This window comes from Syngnathus scovelli, chromosome 1 (assembly GCF_024217435.2).
Source record: "Syngnathus scovelli strain Florida chromosome 1, RoL_Ssco_1.2, whole genome shotgun sequence".
Taxonomy (NCBI): Eukaryota; Metazoa; Chordata; class Actinopteri; order Syngnathiformes; family Syngnathidae; genus Syngnathus; species Syngnathus scovelli.
The window spans coordinates 20531805-20558301 of record NC_090847.1 but is presented as its reverse complement, the minus strand read 5'-3'; the positions used below and the strand labels follow the sequence as shown (position 1 = coordinate 20558301).

The 26497-nt window shown below is 40.3% G+C and overlaps 3 protein-coding genes across 14 annotated transcripts in view; 2 read left to right on the top strand and 1 right to left on the bottom strand.

Moving 5' to 3' along the window:
- prom1a (prominin 1a) overlaps positions 1-5414 on the top strand; it is a 35858-nt gene extending 30444 nt beyond the window's left edge. For 6 of the 11 annotated variants that reach the window (XM_068651128.1, XM_068651130.1, XM_068651127.1 and 3 more), the window contains 2 exons: positions 965-1005; positions 1427-3770. Coding sequence is in view for 2 of the 11 variants with exons in the window: in XM_068651130.1 (XP_068507231.1) it covers positions 965-989 (25 nt within the window). In the remaining 9 variants the exon portion in view is untranslated. Of the gene's footprint in view, positions 1-964; positions 1006-1426; positions 3771-4606; positions 4774-5391 lie in introns of those variants that run through there. The other 5 variants (XM_068651131.1, XM_068651107.1, XM_068651108.1 and 2 more) reach the window with 3 other exon arrangements.
- A 21-nt stretch (positions 5415-5435) lies between these two features.
- Positions 5436-7068, top strand: LOC125979436 (glutathione S-transferase A). Its single transcript, XM_068652895.1, has 5 exons — positions 5436-5603; positions 5903-5968; positions 6047-6152; positions 6273-6471; positions 6936-7068. The coding sequence occupies exons 1-5, from the start codon at positions 5436-5438 to the stop codon at positions 7066-7068; spliced, it is 672 nt and encodes a 223-aa protein (XP_068508996.1).
- A 221-nt stretch (positions 7069-7289) lies between these two features.
- On the bottom strand, positions 7290-21472 carry anxa5a (annexin A5a). 2 transcript variants are annotated; one of them, XM_049737635.1, is made up of 13 exons: positions 21426-21472; positions 21087-21114; positions 20844-20928; positions 13361-13455; positions 12626-12739; positions 11342-11432; positions 10713-10792; positions 10443-10493; positions 9867-9960; positions 9517-9612; positions 9387-9445; positions 8680-8802; positions 7290-7603 (listed from the first exon to the last, which is right to left on the bottom strand). In XM_049737635.1, exons 1-13 carry the CDS (start codon positions 21470-21472, stop codon positions 7544-7546), a joined length of 1023 nt encoding a protein of 340 aa, XP_049593592.1. In that variant the 3' UTR covers positions 7290-7543. The 2 variants fall into 2 exon arrangements, with proteins under 2 accessions (XP_049593592.1, XP_049593599.1); XM_049737642.2 differs by lacking the exons at positions 20844-20928; positions 21087-21114; positions 21426-21472 and adding an exon at positions 13793-13957.
- Between the last annotated feature and the right edge of the window lie 5025 nt (positions 21473-26497).

Here is a 26497-nt window from a genome sequence, read left to right as displayed (position 1 = left end):
AATTTTGGACTGCAAAGAAGAAGCAGTACGAAGAGAAATACACTTCTAGCCTTCGCAAAACCGCAGTATTAAACAGACTTTGCTGCGGATGTGTGCTACAAATTTTGCCTTTTCCCATGTTATATCATTTTTTGTGGCATTATGACTTTTTTGTAAAGGTGCAGTTTTTTTTCATAACACCAATATTTTCTTCAAACACTACGTAGAACCATATTCTATAGAAAGTAGAACTTGTTTTTTCTGATTTTCATTTCTATTTTTAATGTTTGATTTTGATGTGGCACGGTGAAACACTGGTTAGCATGTCCGCCTCACAGTTCGGAGGGTGCGGGTTCAATTCCACCTCCGGCCCTCCCTGAGCAGATTCTGCATGTTCTCCCTATGCCTGCGTGGGTTTCCTCCCAAAAACATGCTTGCTAGGTCGATTGAGCACTCCAAATTGCCCGTAGGTGTGAGTGCAAGTGCGGATGATTGTTCATCTCTGTGTGCCCTGCGATTGTCTGGCAACCAATTCAGGATGTCCCCCGCCTACGTCCGGATGACCGCTGGGATAGGCTCCAGCACGATCACGACCCCCATGGGAACAAGTGTTACAGATAATGGATGGATGAATGTTTTTTTCTGATTTTCATTTCTACTTTGTAATTTTTAATGTTTGTATTTTTTTTTTTGTCATTTCCAACCTGTGTTGACTAATATTCTTGTGATACCTAGTTTTCATTAATACAAGGAAAGACTATTAGCTTGTAGCTGTCCAAATATAGAGTGACATGTTTTTCCCAAGGCTAATAGCAGATTAAAGGCTAAACGAAATCCTCACTGAGGCCGCGAGGAATCATCGTTTATTTTTTTTTTCTAACACTTTACAGTTGAGCTACTCTACTCTCCCAAATTTCATGAGCAAATATTGATTCACATTTGAAACATGATGCCCAAGTATAATTCTCTCATGTTTATCTTGCAGCTGCCATGATCTTCACTGGAACTAAAAAAAGAAAAAAAAAGGTGAGTTGTCTGCGCTTTATTTTATTTTTTGAGATAGATTCATTGGACATTCGATTGTTTGGATCGATATTAGGTACTAAAACCTTAAGTGGCTGCACTGTTCACGCAGCCATTTAACAAGTTTTGCAGGGTCTATATGCGCAATTTAGGGGAAAGTTTCTCAATTAAATCTTTTGCAAGCCATTTTTTTTTAGGGCAATAATGTAAAATAAGATCAAAATGATTTTGAATTTAAACATGGGTGGCATCATTTATTCCTAATCTTTTGCTATTCATGGCAAGCTTAGTCTGTATTTACTGTTCTACAAACATTCGTGTGACGTTTTTGACGTCTAGAAAAATATGACTTAGGTCTTGATTTTTGTATATTTTATGTTGTTTGTTCTTGTAAGACACTGAAGTAAACTATTCTCAAAAACAGAATTTTCGTGTCACAATGAAGAACTTTCTGAGCACTTTGGGAGTGTCATTATCATCCTTCCTGCTAGACATCCATGGGCTGCCACCGAACTGCTTACATTTCTTAGAACCCAAAAATCCAAAAGGGACTGCAACATTTTCTTGAGGACAACAACAGTGGCTAAGCAGCCATGGGAAGGTAACGACACATTGATTGATAAAGGACCTGCTAATGTTTGCTTCCTTGTTTTTGAGGGCGACAGAAAAAGTTATGTTTGCAGCATGTTGGTATCAACAAGATGAAAAAAAAATGGACCAACTGGAGCTAGCATGGCTTTTAAATGTTTACAATAATACACAAAGTAACGTGATCCTTGTGGATTTTGGGGCTCATTTGCAAAAAGACTGGTTGCCTTTCATGTTGGCATTTGCGGCTTTTTAAAGGGACCGTTTGCCCTGCTATGTGCTTACGCCATTTTCAAGGTTTATGAACTTTGCCAGAATATTTTTAGAGTAGCCCTTTTTTTTGCTACAGCTGTACGCTCAATTTATTCTGCTGCAAATATTACCCCACTCTCCACGATGAAATTTGACTTCACACTCAACCGATGTTGATGAAATTGTTTTGTCTGCATTTTGTCTTTATTTTATTTGTTGCGATAGATTCATTGGATGAGCACAACGAGTTTCAAACCTGTTTCGACACAGTTTACTGTTTTATTCAGATTGTGTTCAAATTTTGCACCTTCGTAACAGTACTTGAGCTCGCCACATGGACCAAAAAACTATCAATTTCTTCAGTTCACAAAGATATTTAAACCATTCAAAAACAAGTCAGCAGTTTTATTTCGGTGCGTTTAAACTTCCCTCCGAGCTCTTTTCTTTGCATTTACATAAAAAAACAGAGTACAGTTGAACCAAAGAGTGACTTTTCCTGTGTAAAATTAAATATTTGGCATGACGAATTAGATGTCAATAATGAAAAAAAATATGTGGCTGTGTAAAAAAAACACGTAAGCTTTTTTTATGTTAGTAAAACAACATCCAATCCCTCCAATAAACCTCAGCATCTGTTTTATTGATGACTCAAATGGAGAACAATCACAGATAAACAATCAGTACACACACACAAATCAATCAAAAGCCGAAATGTGTCCCTTATGACTATTTTTGAGAAATTACTTTCTTTTAAAATTTCTTTGCTTTATTATTTCGTCAACATGTATGTGTTTTGGTGAATTAACATTGAACGACAAAGAGGTGACATATTATTCTCAAGCCAAATTTATGTTTTTGCAGTACAGTCGATCTCAGGATTGTCCCACTAATATTTTTTTCTAGTTATCCATTGTTTGTAATTATTACTCCATGGATACATTTAACTAATAGTGAGCTGGAACAACAGAATGTATTCCACTTTGTTTTTCTTCATTTTGTACATTGGACGCTAACGCTAACATGTCTTGCTGACTCATCACTTATATCTGTACAGGCTAGTTGCTGTTGATGTTTAAACAAAACAAAAACTCAACAATCTGTCCCTGATACAATAAGTGATTTTGATGTGGAAAAACAAAATACATGAGGGAAATCCAGGAAAATGACATTTTATGGTTGACAAGGGAGTGCCTGGCTAGCATCTGAAACTGCCAAATTTGTACCAACAAAACAAACTAGGCCGCTGTAACCTTTACAACTGTTTGGATCAAAAGTTCATCTTGAGTTGAACTAATTATCAAAATGTTGTTTTGTCGGTTCTCTCAGTTTTAAGAAAATGTTTCCTCAACTGTTAGCTTCTGTTTGTGCTACAGTGGTACTTTCACAGTACAAGTGACCCAACTTAAAATTACGAGCCGTTGCTTGGTTAATTATTTTGATTTGTGTTCCAACAAAAATGTTAGGATTTCAAGTAAAATAACTTGCAAGCTCAGTCCCAGAACAAACTAAGTCAAGGTACCACTGTAGTATTTCAATTAAACATTGAGATATATAAATAAAATGCATTTAGAATGGTTGTATTACATTGACATAGGTAATGGACCCGATTCGATTTACATAGTGTTTAGCTACCCATTTTTATCCAGGTTATACACGAGCTCGTAAGTGCTTTTGCTTTTTTATGCATTTGGTTTGAATAATAAAAATGCCCCACATTATTTGTCGATGCAGCAACAAAGCAAACACAAACATATCCCTGGGTAACTTTTACTGAGAAAGGAATTTAAAAGGCTTTTGGATACATGTTTGCTAATTTTTGTGGTTTAGGAATTTGGTTCTAGCATAAGAGACAGGATCCAATTTGTAGGAGATCGGCTCTTCTTTCTTCAATCTGTAAACAGTGAATAAAGTTTTCTTTCAGCTTGTAATTATTGTCGAGTCTTTTCTTTGTTGTGTTAGTTTAAATCCTTAACTAGGGCTAAGGTAATATTTTAGGGTTTGAAACTAGGCTTAAGGCTTCAAAGTAGGGTTTCGAATTAGGGTTGGAGTTTTAAACTTATTTACTAATAAGCTTGTTTTATGTATTTTTGATCAGGAAAATGAAAACAGTTTAATTTTTTTTTTTACCCTTACAATTTTGAGAAACAATGTAATAACTCATGCCTTAAAAAAAACACTTTTAAATAAGAAGTCTGTCCACGCCCTCTTCTGTTCCCTCCATATTTGGTGGGAGTCATTGGAGGGACTCATCACAATTTGTCCATTTAAAATAATTTTACAGACATCACTTATAATTTCAAAAGAATGGATGGAGCTCAACCTTAGGCCCACGTCAACTCCTGAAAACCTCATATCGATTTGTCTCTCCCTGGCTGACTTAAAGAAGCAAAGACTGCACAACCTCCCTGCAGCTTCGGTGCTGTTTCTGTTATGTCTGTCTGTTTTCTTTCATCAGTCACCAAGATACGCAAACAAACGCTTCACGTAAGCTTGTTTAGAGGTCGTTATATTTTACATTTAAATCTGTGAGGGTTAATTTGACCTACACTTCCCTTCATGTGGTACTACACCCATAACACTCATATCTATGTGGAGGTCATCTTTTGAACCCAATGGTTAGACACTCATGGTTAGACATAGCGACACGATTTCTATGACCCCTGAACACACTTTGGTGAGCATATGTAATTTTCAATAGCTAACAAAAAAAGAATAGTAAAGAAAAAAAAGGTGATTAACCGTGTAGGTGGATTCAAACGTTTAGGTCCACCCCACATTGAGCTCCGCCTCAAATTGCACTCTGGAGCCAGGACTATTCAGCCTGCCTTGGTCATCATCAGCCTTTGAACTGGTGCGGCTCCGGACCCAAATCATCTGAATCGGCTAAATACTTTCAACATTTAGCTATCAAGTTGAACTGGGACTAAAATAGTGAGTAAACTCACAAATACACATATCAAACTAATATTTAGCTTATAGCTGAAAGTAAATAGACATGTCGCTGATAGTTTGTGTATACTCCATATGGTTTCATAGACTGAAAGAAGTTTGTACAATAAGTGTATGTGTGTATATTTTTTTTCTATACATTTTTTTTTGCTTCAGGTAAAAGCTAGTTGCCTATCCCTGAGCTAGAACCACAATGGTTGAGTGACAATTGAAAGTGGAGCATGGTGTGTTTTCAGCGTGTCTTAAGCTCCCTGTAATTAAAAAGAACTTGAGATTTTGACACCACAGGCACACCTGAAGTGATGTTGTGTAAGTGCAAATGTTTGCTTACAGCAAATGTTTAATAAGAACTAGAAAGGTCTTCAGTTGATGAGTGCCTTCTTTATTTTTTGAAAGAGATGCAAGTAAATTTTTTGCGCCATTTCCAAAGATGAACTGATTTATTAAGTTTTAACCTGCACCCCGTTTTCACTTTTATGACAAATAAAAAAAATGATATTGTTGAGCCTGTTTCACAAAAAAACAATCATAGAATAACAAATGAAGCGTGCCATTTGTTTGATCACACAAACAAGCTAACCAAGTTTTGACCTGTGACAGACTAGTCAGCGTTGACGCTCCACGTAGTTATCCAGAGTGAAGCCATGGCCAAAAACATGTCTCTGCTGTGGTGCTCCGGGTCTCCTCCGTGCTGGATGGTGATGATCGCTCTCGCGGAGAAGAACCTGCATGGATACCACCAGAAAAGGCTCTCCGTCACCAATATGGCACACAGAACCCCAGAGCTCATGGCAATTAACCCCAGAGGACAAGTAAGTTAATTATATCGACCTAAAAAAAAAAAATGAATTTTTAATGCACATTAATAAAAATACAACAACATTAGGACGGGCAACTGGAGACTCAGAAAATTGCATCTTTCAGTTTAAAGAGAGATCAGACTATATATGTTCACCAAATTTCAACGCGAACCTGCCTTGTTTGCTTGAAGACGTTAGGGTGAAATTACTCAAACGAAGCTGTTAAAATTACAGTGCATTCTGGTCTTATCCTGAAATTTCACTTAAAACTGTGTACAGTGTATACTTTAAAAGTCTTATGTTTGCTCTAGGTTCCTGCCTTCAGACATGGAGACCGAATCTTGAACGAGTCCTTAAGCGCCTGCTTGTACCTGGAGGTAAATGTTAAGCATGCAAGTCAACAAATTTCAGACTGTTGGCATGGGCCAACATGGGCTGGTCTGTTTTAATCACAGAACCAGTTCAAGGAGCAAGGAAACAAGTTGATCCCGACCTGCCCTGCGGAGCAGGCCATGATGTATCAGCGCATGATGGAAGGCACCGTGCTCTTTCAGAAGTCAAGTAGGCTAGTTTTTTTTTTTTTTGTCTGTGACATCTGCCAGACTTGATTCTATTTACGGTACATTTCATCTTCTATGGAGCTATGACTCAAATTCTCACATCCCTAACGTGATTCTACAGTAGCCATAATCCACCACTCATCCAAGGTACCTAAAAAAGAGGAATATGACCCTGCAATGGGAGAAATCCACGATGAGTTACGCGAAGAGATCAAGCTGTGGGAAAGATATAGGAAGGAGGTGAAGATGAACACTGCTCATCTCGCTTTGTCGGTTTGTGCGTGGTATGACGGCCGTGTGCCTCCGCTAGCGACGGTTGCGTCTGTCCGTCTTCTCCTAGCTGATGGCATTGGTCTCTTTGTCTGTTTTCCATATTGGCCTCTGCCTATTTTGGTCTTTCTCCAGCGGAGTTGCTTTGTGTGCATTTGCTGGCGATGGTAGCGGCTGTGCACCTTCTCCCAGCTGGTTAGTGTGTGGCTTTACATCGTAATGGCTACCGCAGGCATGTTTTACGGGCGCTTTGCCTTGATGTGCCTCTGCTAGCGTCAGTTCCATCCGCGCCTCAAGCAGTCAATCGGGACTGAGTATTTACTGTACATATGTATGTAACAATTGTTGTCTCTTGCAGTCAACAGAACCTTTCATGTCAGGAAAGACATTTTCCTTGTCTGATGTATGTGTTTTTCCATCTATTGCCTTTCTCTTCTATTATAGGTAAGTATGTCAACGACTGACTAGGTAAAATTGAGAAACACGTTTTTTCAATCTTCTATTCATTTTCCAGATTGTCTCCAGAGCGTTATCCGAAAGTGGCAGAATATTACAACCTGTTAAAGGAACGTACAAGCATCAAAAACACCTGGCCTCCTCACTGGCAGTTCAACCCCACAGGAAAAGCCTTAATGAAAGCAATCTAAGTGACACTGAGGAGCACGGATTTTGAACAACAACATTGTAATCATTGGGTTGGAAAATTCAATAAAACTGACAACTAAACGCCACAGTTACGATTTTTGGTCAGTCTCTCTCTCTCTCTCTCTCTCTCTCTCTCTCTCTCTCTCTCTCTCTCTCATACCCATTTTAAAACCTCCATGTTCTGAAACCCTAACTTGTACTTAACACAACAACAACAAAATAATTTCACAAGCACACACACAACAAACTTTTATTAATTCCCCGCCTCCAAGTCAGACAATATCACACACAACAAGCTTTTATCACGGTTTCCCCCTCCAAGTCAGACAGTAGCACACACAACAAACTTTTATTAACTTTTTCTCCCTCCAAGTCGGACAATAGCCAACTCAGTGAATGTGTGTGGGGAGTAACCAGAAGTGTTTTCTTTGTGTTTTGTTGATGATTTTGTTTTTGTGGTCAGGTCGCCAGCTTGGCTCAGTCTCTGGAGCCACAAAGATACAGCAAACACTTCCGGTAGGCGCCCGTTGTGTCCTCCTACACATGGATGCACGGGCGGACAAACACACACAAACATACAATTTTAGTCAAAATGTTTACATTGGAATTGGGTAAACCTGTAAACAAAAATTTTGGGTTGTGCTGACTTTTGTCACCAGAACCCTGACTTGAAACTGGAAACCCTAATTTGAAACACCAACCCAGTTTTAAAACCATAATTTCAAGACCCTAATCTCAAACCCTAAACGTGGTTTGAAACCCCAATTTGAAACTATCGTCCCATCAAACTGCCACAATATAGCTCCTACTTAATGTTGTGCAGTGGTACTCGATGCCTTAAAATGTGGGCCCAATACCACTTGTCTTAAACCCTAACTTGAGGTTTTTTGCAATGTGGGAGGAAACTGGAGTACCTGAGAGTGAACAAACCCCACACAGGAGAAGATAATGGAACGAAAGCTCCAGGCTGTGAGGCGGCCATACAAACCACTTTCGGCCGTGCTGACACACAAATATATTTGCTGCTTGAAGAGCATAACATCAGCGAGGAAGTGATAAGCCTGCTGACTTTGCTGATGGATGTTCCACTCGGAGGATTACGTCGGGCTCCTCCATGTTTGAAAAGAATCAGCTCATCCTTAGAGCAAAGTGTTTACGCAAATTGCATCTCTCGGTCTCTTCTTCTCTCTCTCTGACTCTCTCTTGCAATGTGTGTGTGTGTGAGTGCGTGTGTGTGTTTCCATCTTAAACCTAAGCAGAGCTGCTGAAGAGGAATGTTTGTCATCACTCTGCTTTTATGGACTTATCTACAGGATATGTATGGGCTTGTTTATAGAAATGGATATGCTCACAGTATATGCTGTCTGGACTTATTTGGAGCAATTGTACCAAACAGAAATCTTCATTTGAAACCTTAACCTGAAACTATAACCCTGCCTTGGAAACATAAATTAATTAAGTATAAAATTATAATAAAAATTGTAAAAATAATAATATAACAATAAAAACCCTAACTTCAAAACTCAACCCTGGCTTGGTGTGTGTGCGTGTGCGTGCGTGTATTATTTTAAAATTTTTCACAAGACATGTATAGTTCAAGAAGCATACCGTACCTGAATAGTGTTGTAGAGCGAGGCTCTATACTTTTCCTTGAAACAGGCTACGATGTCTAACATGTCTTCCTCACTCCTGGACACCAGGACTCTCATCAGGGTGTCGTCATCCGTCCCGGCACGCTGCAGAAAATACAAACACACACACATTTAGAAGATCGAGAGCGATCGATCAATCTCTATCTATCTATCTGTCTGTCTGTCTGTCTGTCTGTCTGTCTGTCTCTCTGTCTGTCTCTCTGTCTGTCTCTCTGTCTGTCTCTCTGTCTGTCTCTCTGTCTCTCTGTCTCTGTCTGTCTTCTGTCTAATCTATATCTATCACTATCAAATCTACATTAGCTTGTGCCCTACACTGAAGCCCCAACCAAGTCATGAAACTCTAATTTGGCAGCATAATACTTGTCTTGAACCTTACTTTTGAAATTCCAACCCTGGTTTAAAACCTTAATTATAAACCTTAATGCCACTTTAAGAATATAATATAGAAGTTTCCAGCGAGTGTGTGTGAACCTAGCGCCATGATCGCTAATGATGAAATGTGTCAATAATGAAATTGAGCTAAATTCCCGAGTGTTGGGTTATCTGTCCACTAAAAGTAGCATGGGGAACACGTCCTCCAATTAATCCATTCAGCTGGAATTGCTTTGCTGCGTAATTACGTGGGGAAAAAAAACCCAATAACATTATAGAAAGTACACACACCCTACCCTCATTGATCTGTACAGCGACTCAGCAAAAAAAGAGGGAACGCTGCGGGTGCATTTCACTGTCGAGGAAAACAAATATTTTAGTGAGTCATGCAAACGTCATTAATATTAATGGTGAAAAATGTCATACCGACAGCCAGCAGCAAGTTCTCCAAATTTCCCGTGGTCTCGCCTTCAATGCTGTTCTCGATGTCTGAACCGCACAGTTTCTTGTAGGCGTCAAACACTGTACGTACAAACACATTCTTACAATAGTTATCCAGCTTCATCTGTGATGTACGAATACCATATCCAAGATGTCCTAGGTATGTTTTAATAGCATCTCTACCATGGCTTTCTGTAGGCACGAAAAGCAGGATTCAAGAGGATTTCTCTTTCAGTATGAATGAAGTTCTTTTACAAAATCCATGAATGGCTGCAGCCCAGAACCTACGATTCCAAGTTAAAAATTGAGCCGTCATTCCATAAATCTGCTCTCACCTTTACAGAGATGTTCTGCGCTTCTATTTCCAAGAATGTTGATGAATTTCTCCTCATCTGTGCCAAACTTGCCCTCGCCCGCTGCATACAAGTCCTGTGGTCACGGTAAACCAGCTTTGGTGATTACAACTTCTGAGTTATTAATAACAGAGCAGCAGGTGTTGCTGCAATTGCGCTCATCAGTATTCTTCATCCAAATTCATTTTAAAAAAATTCCCCAGTATTTTGTAAAAAATTAAAATTGCGGAGAGTGGTTTCAGTTGCCCGTCACTATGTTAGATAATAATTCTCAAAAATTGGTATTAATGTTTGAAATCATTGTAGACTAAACACATTGGTAGCTAAACACATATGTTCTATTTCCTCACTACATTTACTTTTTCCTCTCCATTCCACGGGAAGACAATTTCCACAGTGCGAATGTTCCAGCCACATAAGAAAAACATTTCCCAGGAGACCGTCCTTCTGTGAGCCTGCAGCAACACCTTGTACAATAGCCTGCCTTGTGTGTGCGTGTGTGTGTGTGTGTGTGTACGTGCGTGGGGAATACAGATAATGATCATTTTTGCTTCCTACCTTTGCATCTTTGCTGATGTTTGGCTCGTTGACTCCCTCCTCTCGCCTTCCCTTTTTGGCACAACCACAGACAAGCAACAAGCGTCATAAAATACTTTAAGTAGAAAATCTTTTTGTTAAAATCACTACAACTTGATTTTACTTTGGTTTTCTTTCTTTATTTGACTTGACTTGAAAATTCCTTATTTTCTTATCTTGCGACCTCACGTCAATGTGAATAAAAACGCATTTCGACCTTCACGTCTTTGGAATGTTTCAAATAGACTTTACCTGCAGGAGGATGACCAGCAGTCTCTGGTAGTATCCTGACGTGTCACTGCAGATGTCCTTCTCCAGCTTGCTGCCAAACTCTGCAAGATAAGATTATTATAATATTATATTACAGCTTTTCCCCCTGGTAATTTTATCATCCTTCTTTTTCTGCATTTTCCTTTACAATGTGGCATCTTGATGCCAAGGAAACAATTTGAAATGAGTTTAGCAGCTCTATTGAGACAAAATGAGTTCTTTGTTTCCATCTATAGGCAATTACAAAGAAATATTTAATGGAGTTCTGCTATTTGTGGAAGAACTCGGTCACTTTCCATCCTGCAAATAGTTGGATTTCATTGTATTTTGAATTTATTCTCATTACGCAACATTCAGTTTATTTTTTTGCTGGTCATGTTTCTTACATTTGTAGATCATGCCTCAGTTCAGAAAAAAAAAAATGCCTTGAAAGTAACAATCAATAATTTTTTTTAACTTCATCGACAGGCGTTCTGATTACTAATTACACTTACTACATGAATGTTTGACTACTCGTGATCTTTTTTCATGCTCAGTGTTGGTTTATGTCCCAATGGCTCAATAATTCACCGCTAATGGTGGTAAAAGCACACGCTGATCGATCCATTCACCTTTCTCGTAGACCGTAACGATATCTCGAAGGCGTTGACTGTTCCTGGAGGCCAAGATCTCAATCAACACGTCGTCGTCAGTCCCGACGCCCTGCGGTGCAAGAAGAAAGAATCATCAAGAAGCTATTGCTGTAGTTTTTATGGCTCCAGCGTTATTAGAACAAAAGAAAAGGATAATACATTTTTCGTTGGTTTCCCGTTTTGTGTGAGCGAGTCGGGTTGCCACGGCGACCCGGAACACCCTCAATCGCAGCTTTTGTGTGTTTAATTAACTCTTTTCACACTCGTCTCAAAGCCTCTGTTATGATGTGTCGTGTAGCTGCTTGAGCTGCTAAGCCTAGAGATCCGCATCTGCCGAGAAAGTAAGCGTAGTGTAAATACTAAAATAATAATATTAGGGCTGGGCAATTTTGAATTTTAATTGCATTTTATTTTCTCTCTCAATGTGCGATACGTATGTGATTATCTAGGAATGTTGTAGAAAGTGAGCATTGGAAAATGGAAAGACTTGTAGAAATCCTGAAAAACAAAGCATTGCATCTTGATAATAGCAATCAATATTTGTTGATAATTGTCAATAATAACATCATTAAAAGTAATTTGAGCAAATGTAGTATTTCAGCAGTGTGTATACAACTGGAATCCCTTTGCATTAATCAGGGCCCAAGTAGCTATTGTGTTTTAGCTCAATGGCAGATTATAAAAAACCCAAATAGAACATCTTGCGCTTTTGAAAGAATGCTAATCTATTAACTGCTCATTTTCAGTGAGTGCTTTTTACTCTGAATCGATGTCAACAACAAAGTGTGCATATTCCCACTTGTCGCACGTTTCATTAGGTGTAAATAGCCGACTGACAGCGTCAGCCCCGCTATTATTATTATGCATTTCACCATCATTAGCACAGCATTTTTTGAAAGCTTTTTGGCAAAGCATTTATTTTCACTGGCTGTTGGGTGATGAAGAACGTGATGATCACTGTGGTTGACACGCCATTGCTGGTTTGCTAAAATAAATGCTACATTTCTTACGGCACAGATTGAACCAACAAAAATTGAAAATGAAATGTGTCATCAGTCCCCCCAAAATGTTAAAGGTCAAATCTTGCATTACCTTTAATGCGTTGGTTTCTGAAAATAGAGGTAAAATTTATGATGTCATTAAATCAGCTTTATAGTCCTCGGTTCATTTATTTTGGGAGCATTTTGAAGGCTTGTGTGTCATCTGTTAGCAATTGCCATTTTTTCCCCCCACCCTAGTTCAAATTGATGACTTGAGAGTTACCTTGATGGCCTTGTGCAGCAGCATGGCGTCGTACAAGACAGGGGGAGTCATCAGGGCCACGATGAGACTCTCAAATAGACCCCCAAGCTCCGACTTGAGAGCGTTGACCAAATCCTGTGGGAGCAGAACGATTGATGAGGTTTTGGAAATAATTGCATTTGGATCGAACGGGATTGTGTTTTATTTGGAACATCACTATCTTAAAGGAGAAGTCACGTCAAACACTTTCTTGACAATATTATGTTCTATGTCACCCTGCTTGTCTATTCATGGCATTCTGATTATTATTATTGAGTTTGTGAAATATGAATTAAGGAGCAAAATCCACTCTTTTTCAGCCATCTCATCTCATGTTGCCTCGTATTGGCACTTGTTGAGAATAACGTCACAGCGCCCAAGCGCTCAGGTAGTGACCAATCACGGGTCATCTTTTTTCTGGGTTTGGTCATGTGACTTTCGCAAGCTGAGTGCTAAAAGGCACTGATTCGCGGTGCCTCATAACATATTACTTTTTAATTACATTTTTAAAAAATTTACATTACGTTTTTGACTTGATAAAAAAACATATACAAGGGTACCTAACAAATTTTAAAAAATCAGTTTAAGAATCCAAATTTGTTTTGTTGGTTTTGTAGCATTTGTAATATCATTTGAAAAATAGACTTGTCCACTCCCCAAACCACCCCAAAACCTCTCCCCTTGTCGGTCCCTCGGCTTTCCATGAACCAGCTTCACCTTTCCGTAGGCAGTTTTGTACGCCTCCTTTATTTGCTGCCTCTGATCGTTGCTACGCGCCGCCAGCAGCATGAGGACTACATCTTCATCCGTCCCTGTAGGACAAAGGACAAGAAAGGAGAAAGGTGATTAAGGTCCCAGAGAAAAACATGCGAAGGTGGTGTTGGCTTGTGAAAGTCAACAAGATTTTAGCGAGATAAAAAAAAAAAAAAAAAAAGCAATAGGGGTCATTGAGAAAGAAGGACTAGAATTTGATACTCCTGCATTACAGTGACCATCAACATCATTGATCAGTACAAATGTAGTGCAGCAGACTTTCCCAACCTTTGTTAAGACGAAGGCACAGTTTTTTCAATAGAAAAATCTTAGAACATATGTACCATCACAAAGTAGGTAGCTGCATTGTGAAAAAAGTGTCACTCAGTGTCTCACCGTTTTTGTTTTTGAAAACAAATGTCGCAGGTAATGCTGTCAAAATTTCAATCGTGATCAAAGAAGTCAAGAAATCAAGCTGAAAATGTTCTTTCTGCCCCCATTAGTCCAAACCTGTTATTCTATTTTATATTGCGTTGATGGAATATGAGTTAAACAGTAGAATTCACCTGTTGTTGTTTCATGGGGCGCGGCGGCCAGTTTGCTATAGTGTTGGCTCGTGAGTGAACGATTCGTTCAAAGGAACGAATTTCTTACAGTGAACGAGTGAACAAATCACTTCCTAAAGTGATTGGTTCTTTTTTTCAGTTCATATGACTTCAACCAGTAGGTGTCAGCAATGCGCATTGAAGCTGGTGCCACCTTGCCGTAAATCAAAACGAAGAAGAAAATGACGTAACTTCCCGTTCACGAACGAGTCGTGAATTGCATTTCCCTTTGACCAACTGAACGGATCTGTGATTGAACGAGTCAGTGAGTGATTTGCATTTCCAGTTCATCGCGAGAACGAATCAGTAAAGAAACGAATCCTGACTTTCCCGTTCGTGAACGAGTCAATGGGTGAACTGCCTTCCAGTGCATCAACGGATCAGTCAGTGAACGTGGTGCGTCTCCTGGCGTGAACTATGTAAGCCAGAATGTCGATTTACGATTTGCCAAGGAAAGAAAGAACCACTCACTGAAACACCACTTCTTTTATGTGCGTTTTCTCCAAGCTAAGGGCTTACTTTATTGCATGAAGGGATGCGCCATTATGCAACAACGGAAAGATTATGCTTCTCTTTGGATAATCTTGATTTTATAACACTTGTAGTTTTTAAATAACGTGTATGCATATATACGCCTAAATATTGTTATCCAATATATCTACTGCAATTTCACATTGGATTGCTGGTTTGAAATTTACTTTTATTATTATTATTTTAATAAACATTTATGTTAAAACTTGTCTGGTGTTTTATTCCTTGTTTTTATATTCGCCAATTAAAACATAAAAATCAGACATTACCTAATGGAGTGTCCGTGTGATTCCCTCGTTAAGTGCACCTGTGTGAAAAGTTTTAGCTCGTGCGGAACGTGAAAGTGACCAAAAACTTTTTGGAACGCGGCCCCGAGGACTAGAGCTTGACACCTGTTACCTTAGTGCCAAAAGTCCCACTGATCGTGAGCAGCAGGGGGGGCCCCATTTCAACCCCTTACACTGAGTGCCAAGCAGGGAAGAAATGGGTACCATTGTTATAGTCACTGGTATGACTCGGCAGGGGTTTGAACCCACAACCTCCCAATCACAGGGCGGACACTCTCCTCTTAGGCCACTGAGCTGGTAAATACTTGTAGCGTAGTATAACACTTATAGTCGTTTTTAAATAACGTGTATATATACGCCTAAATATTGTTATCCAATATATCTACTGCAATTTCACATTAGATTGCTGGTTTAAAATTTGCTTTTAATATTATTATTTTATTATTATTTTTAATAAACATTTATGTTAAAACTTGTCTGGCGTCTTATTTCTTGTTTTTATATTCGCCAATTAAAACATAAAAATCAGACATTTGGTTAACTGCTTTATATGACAATATGTGTAGGTACACTACACGAGGTTAAAAAAAAAAGAGTATAAATAAATAAAGGGTTAATTGCACAACAAAATCATTTCCACGTACCTGTGATCGAACCAAGCTCTTGCCGAGCAAGAGCCCGAATCACTAACCAGTCAGCTATTTCGACTGACAGTCAACAATTGCTTGCACTGTTTTGTACTAGTGATGTGCATTCCAGTTCTCAAGTGAACTGAATCTTTAGAATCGGTTCACTCAAAATATTTGTTCAAAAGAATCGTTCACCAAATCGTTCGCTACACTTTCTTATTTCTTCTTGTGTAAGTTTTATTTGTTATGGGTTTTCTTTTGTAAGTTTAACTTTGGGTACTTCGAAAGTGTCATTTTAAATTGTACTTTGCCAGGTGTTCGTGTACACGTGTTGTGATGACATCTGCTGTGATCTAGTCGCTTGTGAGCTGCTCCATAAAACCATACATGTTCCATGCACTGAAAGCAAGGCTTCCATAGGTTAGTGGTTAGTGCGCTGGGCTTTCACCCCAGCGACCCGGGTTCGAATCTCAGGGGACCACGAAACTTTTATCATAGAAAATTTGCAACACAGTTGCTCGTGTAATCATATAACGATACACTTCCTTAGAGGTAGGGTTAGGTTTAAAGTTAGGGTTAGAGCTAGAATTAGGTTTAGAGCTAGTGTTAGGGTTAGAGGTAGGATTAGTGTTAGGGTAAGGTTAGGGTTAGGGTTAGGGTTAGAGCTAGGGTTAGAGCTAGGGTTAGGGTTAGAGCTAGCGTTAGAGCTACGGTTAGGGTTAGGCTTGGAGCTAGGGTTAGGGCTAGGGTTAGAGCTAGGGTTACGGCTAGGGTTAGGGTTAGAGCTAGGGTTAGGGTTAGAGCTACGGTTAGGGTTAGGCTTGGAGCTAGGGTTAGAGCTAGGGTTAGGGTTGGAGCTAAGGTTAGAGCTAGGGTTAGGGTTAGAGCTAGGGTTAGAGCTAGGGTTGGGGTTAGGGTTAGAGCTAGGGTTAGAGCTAGGGTTAGGGTTTGAGCTAGGATTAGGGTTAGAGCCTGGGTTAGGGTTAGAGCTAGGGTTAGAGCTAGGGTTAGGGTTAGAGCTAGGGCTGGGGTTAGGGTTAGAGCTAGGATTACGGTTGGTGTTAGGGTTAGAGCTAGGGTTAGGGTTAGAGCTAGGGTTAGGGTTAGAGCTAGGGTTAGGGTTAGGGTTAGAGCTAGGGGTAGGGTTAGAGCTAGGGTTAGAGCTAGGGTTGGGGTTAGGGTTAGAGCTAGGGTTAGGGTTAGAGCTAGGGTTAGGATTTGAGCTAGGGTTAGAGCTAGGGTTAGAGTTAGGGCTAGGGTTAGTGTTAGGGTTAGAGCTAGGGTTAGAGCTAGGGTTAGAGCTAGGGTTAGGGTTAGAGCTAGGGTTAGTGTTAGAGCCTGGGTTAGGGTCAGAGCTAGGGTTAGAGTTAGGGTTAGAGCTAGGGTTAGGATAAGGTTAGGGTTAGGGTTAGAGCTAGGGTTAGAGTTAGAGCTAGGGTTAGAGCTAGGGTTAGGGTTAGCACTAGGGTTGGGGTTATGGTTAGTGCTAGGGTTAGGGTTAGAGCTAGGGCTAGGGTTAGTGTTAGGGTTAGAGCTAGGGTTAGCGTTAGGGTTAGAGCTAGGGATAGAGCTAGGGTTAGGGATTAGGGTTAGAGCCTGGGTTAGGGTTAGAGCTAGGGTTAGGGTTAGAGCTAGGGTTAGGGTTAAAGCTAGGGTTAGAGCTAGGGTTAGGGTAGGGTTAGGGTTAGGGTTAGAGCTTGGGTTAGGGTTAGAGGTAGGGTTAGGGTTAGAGCTAGGGATAGGGTTAGAGCTAGGATTAGAGCTAGGGTTAGGGTTAGAGTTAGAGCTAGGGTTCGAGCTAGGGTTAAGGATTAGGGTTAGAGCCTGGGTTAGGGTTAGAGCTAGGGTTAGGGATTAGGGTTAGAGCTAGGGTTAGAGGTAGGGTTAGAGTAAGAGCTAGGGTTAGGGTTAGAGCGAGGGTTAGGGTTAGAGCTAGGGTTAGGGATAGAGCTAGGGTTAGAGGTGGGATTAGGGTTAGGGTTAGATCTAGGGTTAGGGTTAGAACTACGGTTGGGGTTAGGGTTAGAGCTAGGGTTGGGGTTAGGGTTAGATTTAGGGTTAGGGTAGGAGCTAGGGTTAGTGTTAGGGTTGGAGCTAGGGTTAGGGTTAGAGCTACGGTTAGGGTTAGGCTTAGAGCTAGGGTTAGAGCTAGGGTTAGTGCTAGTGTTGGGGTTAGGGTTCATTCTAACCTTAGCTCTAACCCTAACCCTAGCTCTAATCCTAGCCCTAGCTCTAACCCTAACCCTAGTTTTAACCCTAACCCTAGCGCTAACCCTAGCTCTAACCCTAACCCTAGCTCTAACCCTAAACCGAACCCTAACCCTAGCTCTAACCCTAACCTTAACCCTAGCGCTAACCCTAGCTCTAACCATAACCCTAGCTCTGACCCTAACCCTAGCTCTAACCCTAACCCTGACCCTACCCCAAACCCCAAGCCTAGCTCTAACCCTAACCCTAGCTCTAACCCTAACCCTAGCCCTAGCTCTAACCCTAACTCTAACCCTAACACTAACCCTAACCCTAACTCTAACCCTAGCTCTAACCCTAGCTCTAACCCTAACCCTAGCTCTAACCCTAGCTCTAACCCTAGCTCTAACCCTAGCCCTAGCTCTAACCCTAACTCTAACCCTAACCCCTAAGCCTAGCTCTAACCATAACCCTAGCTCTAACCCTAACCCTAGCTCTAACCCTAACCCTAGCCCTGACCATAGCTCTAACCCTAACCCAGGCTCTAACCCTAACCCTAACCCTAGCTCTAACCCTAGCCCTAACCCTAGCTCTAACCCTAGCTCTTACCCTAACCCTAACCCTAGCTCTAACCCTAACCCTAGGTCTTACCCTAACCCTAGCCCTAACCCTACCCCTAACCCTAGCTCTAACCCTAACCTTAGCTCTAACCCTAACCCTAGCTCTAACCCTAACCCTAATCCTACCTCTAACCCTAGCTCAAACCCTAACCCCAGCTCTAACCCTAACCCTAACCTTAACCCTAGCTCTAACCCTAGCTCTAACCCTAACCTTAGCTCTAACCCTAACCCTAGCTCTAACCCTAACCCTAGCCCTAGCTCTAACCCTAACTCTAACCCTAACCCTAACCCAGGCTGTAACCCTAATCCCTAACCCTAGCTCTAACCCTAGCTCTAACCCTTACCCTAGCTCTAACCGTAACCCTATCTCTAACCCTAGCTCTAACCCTAACACTAACCCTAGCTCTAACCCTAACCCTAGCTCTAACCCTAGCTCTAACCCTAACACTAACCCTAGCTCTAACCCTAACGCTAGCCCTACCCCTACCTCTAACCCTCACCCAGGCTCTAACCCTATCTCTAACCCTAACCCTAGCTCTAACCCTAACCCTAGCTCTAACCCTAACACTAACCCTAACTCTAACCCTAGCTCTAACCCTAACCCTAGCTCTAACCCTAGCTCTAACCCTAAGCCCAACCCTAGCTCTAACCCTAACCCTAGCTCTAACCCTAACCCTAGCTCCAAGCCTAACCCTAACCGTAGCTCTAACGCTAGCTCTAACCCTAGCTCTAACCCTAGCTCTAACCCTAACCCTAGCTCTAACCCTAACCCTAGGTCTTACCCTAACCCTAGCTCTAACCCTACCCCTAGCTCTAACCCTTACCCTAACCTTACCCTAACCCTAGCTCTAACCCTAACCCTAGATCTAACCCTAGCTCTAACCCTAACCCTAGATCTAACCCTAACACTAACCCTAGCCCTAACTCTAACCCTAGCTCTAACCCTAGCTCTAACCCTAACCTTAACCCTAGCTCTAACCCTAACCCTAATCCTACCTCAAACCCTAACCCTAGCTCTAACCCTAACCCTAATCCTACCTCTAACCCTAGCTCAAACCCTAACCCTAGCTCTAACCCTAACCCTAGCTCTAACCCTAACCCTAGCTCTTACCCTAACCCTAGCTCTAACCCTAACCTTACCCTAACCCTAGCTCTAACCCCAACCCTAACCCTAATCCTACCTCTAACCCTAACCCTAGCTCTAACCCCAACCCTAACCCTAATCCTACCTCTAACCCTAACACTAGCTCTAAACCTAATTCTAGCTCTAACCCCAACCCTAATCCTACCTCTAACCCTAACACTAGCTCTAAACCTAATTCTAGCTCTAACCCTAACTTTAAACCTAACCCTACCCCTAAGGAAGTGTATCGTTATGTGATTACACGAGCAACTGTGTTGCAAATTTTCTATGATAAAATTTTGTTGGTCCCCCTGAGATTCGAACCCGGGTCGCTGGGGTTAAAGCCCAGAGCACTAACCACTACCCTATGGAAGCGTTGCTCTCAGTGTATGGAAGATGTATGGTTTTATGGAGCAGCTCACAAGCAACTAGCTGAAGACTCCACAGCAGATGTCATCACAACACGTTGTGTACACGAACACCTAGCAAAGTACAATTTAAAATAACACTTTCGAAGTACCCAAAATTAAACTTACAAAAGAAAACCCATAACAAATAAAACTTACACAAGAAGAGCCCTAACGTGGCACTTGACAGCTGTCAGTGTCAAATGCAAAATGTAAACAAGGACCATGTGAAAATTAGGTCAATGCAATCCGGTTAGAATATGTTATTTTGTAGGTATTAACAAGTAGAATAGTTTTAAATTTGTCACAATCATTTAGGCAGATAATTATGGGATATTTTGTTACACTACATGAGGGAAAAACATAATAAAATAAATAAATAAGAAAGTGTAGCGAACGATTTGGTGAACGATTCTTTTGAACAAATATTTTGAGTGAACCGATTCTAAAGATTCAGTTCTTGAGAACTGGAATGCATGAGTACAAAACAGTGCAAGCGATTGTTGAGTGCCAGTCGAAATAGCTGACTGGTTCGTGATTCGGGCTCTTGTTCGGCAAGAGCTTGGTTCGATCCCAGGTGCGAGGAAATGCTTTTGTTGTGCAATTAACCCTTTATTTATTTATTCTCTTTTTTTTTTTAACCTCGTGTAGTGTACCTACACATATTGTCAGTTAACCAAATGTCTGATTTTTATGTTTTAATTGGCGAATATAAAAACAAGGAATAAGACGCCAGACAAGTTTTAACATAAATGTTTATTAAAAATAATAATATTAAAAGCAAATTTCAAACCAGCAATCTAATGTGAAATTGCAGTAGATATATTGGATAACAATATTTAGGCGTATATAGGTATACACGTTATTTAAAAACGACTATAAGTGTTATACTACGATACAAGTATTTACCAGCTCAGTGGCCTAAGAGGAGAGTGTCCGCCCTGTGATTGGGAGGTTGTGGGTTCAAACCCCTGCCGAGTCATACCAGTGACTATAACAATGGTACCCATTTCTTCCCTGCTTGGCACTCAGTGTAAGGGGTTGAAATGGGGCCTTACCTAGTCCTTTCATGGCTCGGTGGAGAATCTCGGCGTCATGCTTGGCGTCAAAGTTGACGAAAGGTTGGACGCTCCCTCGATATGCCTGCAGGGAGGAAATAACATCTTTGATATGTTCTTAAAATTGGCATATACATTCTTTCTAAAAAAAAAACTTAGGAAGATATGTACATGTATATACAGATATGTGATTGAATGCCTTACACCAAAGATTTCATGACAAAATCCAAAGGAAGAACTCACCATGTTTGTTCCTAACGATCGCACAAAGCTGAAAGAGACAAGATCAAGTTCATTTGAATCACAAGCAAAAACAAACGTAGAAAAGTCCAAAATGAATAGTCTAAAAACAAAGAAGGCTCGAATGCTTCTTTGCCAAACTCTTGCAGATTAAAATGTCTAACATGATTCTGACAAGTACATTTTGAAAGCCAAACCAACATGCTATCAATATCAAAGCCTAATAAGGTAGATGCAATCAAAACAATAATAATAATCTGCAACTATTTCTCCTGCAAACATCTATCATAAACTGGTACAGTGGTTGTGGTCACAGACAAGGAGGACATTGTAAAGTCTTACCTGCCGCGATGTGTCTGCTCTTGTTCAGGCTGCTCAGTAAGTGGCATCTGTGCAGCGAGTCGGGTGAAGAAAGCGAACCCAAGGCCAGTCCACCTGTGGTGTCATCTTTCACCACATGTCTCCATGACCTCACAGGACAGTCTTCATTCATTGTGACACCTTAAATTAAATGGGTATGTGCACCAAGTTATGTTTGAGGTGTTTTAGACCAGGTCCACATTTATTTTTTTACCACAATTGGCAAAAAGATGCGGGGAGTAGCAAAACTATTTTGACTGTGTACTTATTGTGGATATAAAAAGTCTTGACGTCCTTGTTCAAATGCTAGGTTTTTGTGAGGTAGAAAAATGAGACCAAGATAAATTATTCACCAAAGCCAGAGCACCTGTACTTTATTTCGGACTAGATAAATATCAATCATTTCAAAACATTGGTGACTTAAAACGTATTTAAGATTTACAAAAAAATATTTTTTTTTGAGAGGGGAAGTGTGGAACAACCAAGATGCTGTTGTTGCATAAGTGTGCACACCGTCAAATAACTGGGGGTGTGGTAGTTTTTAGATGTTTAGACACAAACAAATGCCTCTAACTAACCCCAGTAAAGTTTAAATGTGCTTATTTACTTGTACAGGTACTGTAAATACTACAAGACTGAAGTATAAACAGTTGTCTTTCTAAGAACAAAAAAAGTCATACTCGCTACAGAAAAAAAAATCTGTGTCTGTATGATGATGATCCCCCCCCAAAACGCGTATTAGGGACAATTTGAAAAAAAAGTTAAATTACAAATATTTATTTGAATGAGACAAATATTAGTTCTTAAATGTCAGTTTAACGATTATACCTAATGAATTCTGAGTATAATTTTAACATTGTTGCATCTTTTAATTTTAGAAAACAAATTATAATTTTGCATAAAAAATTTATCCCAAGCTTCCAAATTTATTCTTGCAGTACTAAAAGTAGAACAAATTGAGAATAAAGTCAAGATAGATTAGAAAAAAAATTGAAAAAAAAAAAAAACTTTTGAAAATGTTCTAACATTGAGACTAATTTTTGTGTAATGGGGCACCTTGGAAAAAAATGGTTTTTTTTAAATTTCATAGGCAGCATACACTTTGATTACAATCTAATTTAATCTAATTGAATTACCGTTTGACCACTTGATTTTATTGATGAGTGGATATATATTTTTAAACACATGCTGCTAGACTAGTGTTGCAGCTCAATTGCTATGCAAAGACAGCAGTTTTCAGGCATGTTCTCGAAGGAATGGGCCCGATAGGCATCATCATCATCACCACACACACACGCACACACGCACACACGCTCACACGCACACACGCTCACACACGCACACACACACACAGCTCACATATCAGTGCACCTTAATTAAAGCGACTTGTGAATAGCATCTGCTCATGCAGGCGAGCATGCAGCCAATTTCCTCCAAACCCAAATAAACAAGACGACTGGGCGGCTAATAACAGCCAGATCAGATTGAGTGAAGATCCAAGAAAGACTCTGTCAGTCCGCAGAGGGACACATCCCAATGTGCCATTGTCTTTCATGCAGAGAGTCATAAAATTATCACCGGATGGCTTCATTTCACATTGAAATGCGAGATGGTATAAAATATGCCACATTATTGTATGTTAATTTTATCTGGGTTAAAATACATTCCAAAAGTTCATCCATCCATCCATCCATCCATCCATCCATCCATCCATCCATCCATCCATCCATCCATCCATCCATCCATCCATCCATCCATCCATCCATCCATCCATCCATCCATCCATCGATAAATGTGTAATATTGTGAGGAATAGTTTTATTTTCTGAGGAAAAAAAAATGTTGAGAATAAACATGAATGCAAGAAATATTTTTTTGTATATTTATTAACATCTAACCAAAACATAATAAGAATTCAGTCAAATTACGACAATTAGTTCTGATTTAAATATTTATTTGTAATCTAATGGTTTTATGTAAAATTAAAGAGTAAATTACAATGAAAAATCATGCAAACTTAAGAATGAATTGTTTTAATACGAGAAAATAAAATACAACCCCATGTTTGCGAAGGTCTAACAATATCCAATGCTTGATAAAATTGTATTAATTCAATATAGCATCGTCTTGAAATCAATGAGCCAACTCCAGACAAATCCATTTCTAAAAAAATCATTGTCAATACTTCCTTGTGTTAAAGGACAAAGTGTTGCTGTACGCCAATGTTGGCTTCTTACTCACGCAGTAGGAGTGACACTCGAGATCTAGGATGGCTGTGTCTTGGCGACACTGTATTTCCAAGCCATGGACGCAATCACTCGTCAACCTGTTGACTCACGTAAATTGAATTCCATCATCCATCATCAAGCCTCCTGAGCCTCATCATTTTTGCGGCTTGATCACACCCGACTGGATTCATTTCCGCTAATCACAAATGACCTTATGGAGCAGATTGATGTACAAACACAACTGATTTATCACCTAATTAATCCTTGTTTACACTCTTGTTAATTTTATTCAAATTCATTTTTTTATTTTTTGTGCGCCCAACAGAGGTCGCAATTTCAATGTCTTGCGCTTATTGGGCAAGTTGGGGAACCTAACTGAAATCTAAAGCTGGGCCAAAAATAGTATTTTTATCATAATTGGTCAAGTTATGACAATTGTTCAATCGAAAAATTTACCAATTTGGCCGCTTGGAGGCGTAACTACACTGTATAATTGGGCTTTTGAATTGCAAATAAAAAATTGGGGGACTGGCTTTTATCGGATATTTTCCTTTTCATTATATTTATTTAATTCTCATTTATAAAAGAATACAGAAAATTAATGGATTCACTTCATTCATTTATCAACCGCTTATCCTCAGTTCTATTTAAAAAAACAACAATAGCTTAAAGAGAAATGGAAGGTGTGTGTGGGGGGGGAAATCTATCCAAACTTTTCACCCTGGGCAGTTTTCCACCACCTGTACAATTACATGAGTAGTCCAGATAATGTCCAAAAGGTACCACCGTGGTCATCATCAAGCATTTTTGTAAGGATGAAATGAGAAAAGGCACATTTACAGGTAGCAAAAGATGTTTTAATAATAATGAGAAGAACATTGGTGAACTAAAGCAAAGGGCAAAATATTGATGTCCTTCGAGGTAAAGCCAATAGGAGTCTATCACATTTGTTCTTTTTTCCCGCTTACATCCATCCATGAGTAGAAGGTGGTCGTGGAGGGGACAATTCGTTCAGAGCACATGGCGGAGCTCCTGAACTGAGGAGGTGGTGATGGCGTTGGCGGGGGTCTGTCGGAAAGATCTGGCCAGCTGCAGCGTGGCTTTGCCCACCGAGTGACGCAGCTGTTTGATGAGCATCCACAGCAACAGCATGAGGAGCCCCAGCAGCCCCAGCAGCATGGCCAGGTACACGCTCACATTCCAGCCCCAGTCCAGCTGCAGGGGCAGCGACGTGGAGGCTAGCAGGAATTTGCGGGGTGCCGGCATGTGCACACACACACACTCTTACAAAAAAGACAACCAAAAAAGAACCAACTTCTCAGGGATGGAGCACAGAGGACATTCCGACAGGTAGGCGAGTGCTAGGTGATGAAAGTCCCGTCTGTCTCCATTATTGAAATGAACATTCCCTTTTTCTTCCCGCAGCTGTGTTCTTTGCGCTCCCGTCTCACTCTGCCTGACAAGGAAGAAAACGGAAGGAAGGATGGAAGGAAAGAAGGAAGGAAGGAGGAGGAGGGACTGGCATGTCACTGGCTGCATGCACATGACTGGTGGAAAAATATCACAACAAAATGTTACATATTTTTACATTGTTTGCATACATTTCACATGCAGTTTCCGAAAATGGTAAAATCCACATCCCATCTTTAATTTGGGAGTGGGAAACACATTTAAAGTTACACAACATGGGGTTACCCATCAATATGCTTTAGCTTTTTTGTATTCTTTCAGATCTTTTGCTCTTTTGACACTTTTATGACTCATCGGAGTGGCATCACTGCTTATCAGCTCAAATCCAACAATTTCACTGGACAAACATGAAAGATGGTCTGGTCTCTTCCCCACGCTTGTTTAAGAAATTCATGTTTGGTCACTACTGTTATGACTAAAATAAACCTCTAGATGGTAGTGTCGCATCACGTTGGATTTGACATGTAATAAGAGTTCTAAAAACATATTTACAGTGTTGTACCTTGTTATAGAAAAAATATAATTGTTAACATGTTACACGCACACACGGAGGTGCATTAGTTCCCATGGCATTGGTGACATAGATTTCTATGAAGGTAACATAAATGCTGAAAAGTACATACAGATTTTGGAGCAACATGTGCTGCCATCCAAGCGACGTCTTTTTCATGGACGCCGGTGCTTATTTCAGCAAGATAATGCCAAGCCACATTCTGCACGTGTTACAACAGCGTGGCTTTGACGTAAAAGAATCCAAGTTCTACTCTGGGCCGCTTGCAGTCCAGACCTGTCTCCCATTGAAAATGTGTGGCGCATTATGAAGCGTAAAATACGACAGTGAAGACCCCGGACTGTTGAACTGAAGCGGTTCATCAAGCAAGAATGGGAAAGAATTCCACATGAGAAGCTAAGAGAATTAGTCTCCTCTCTTCCGAAACGAGTGTTTCGTCTGATAGTGTCTCTTTAGGTTGAAATCCTTAAACAAGGTAACCGTCTCTTTAGAAATTAGACAAACACAATTGCCTTGATTTTCAGTGATTAAGTATTGTAATTCTCATTTATCTTGACAGCGACAGCCCTCAACGTCAATTTTCCTTGTTTTCTTTGCAGTCGCCATGGCAGAAATGAGTGGCGAGGGGTGGTACTGCCACCTTATGGTAATAAGAGGAATTACAGTTTCAAGTTTCATGATTTTTTTTTTCAATTTTTTTTTATTCAGCTCGACAGTGCAGGCGGGCCATAAATAATGCATTATAAGACCGAAGCTGTGGGCCGAATGAAATCTGACCAGGGGCCGGATTTGGCCCGTGGGCTGGATTTTAGGGGTTTGCCACAAGTTGAAATTTTGATTTAAGAT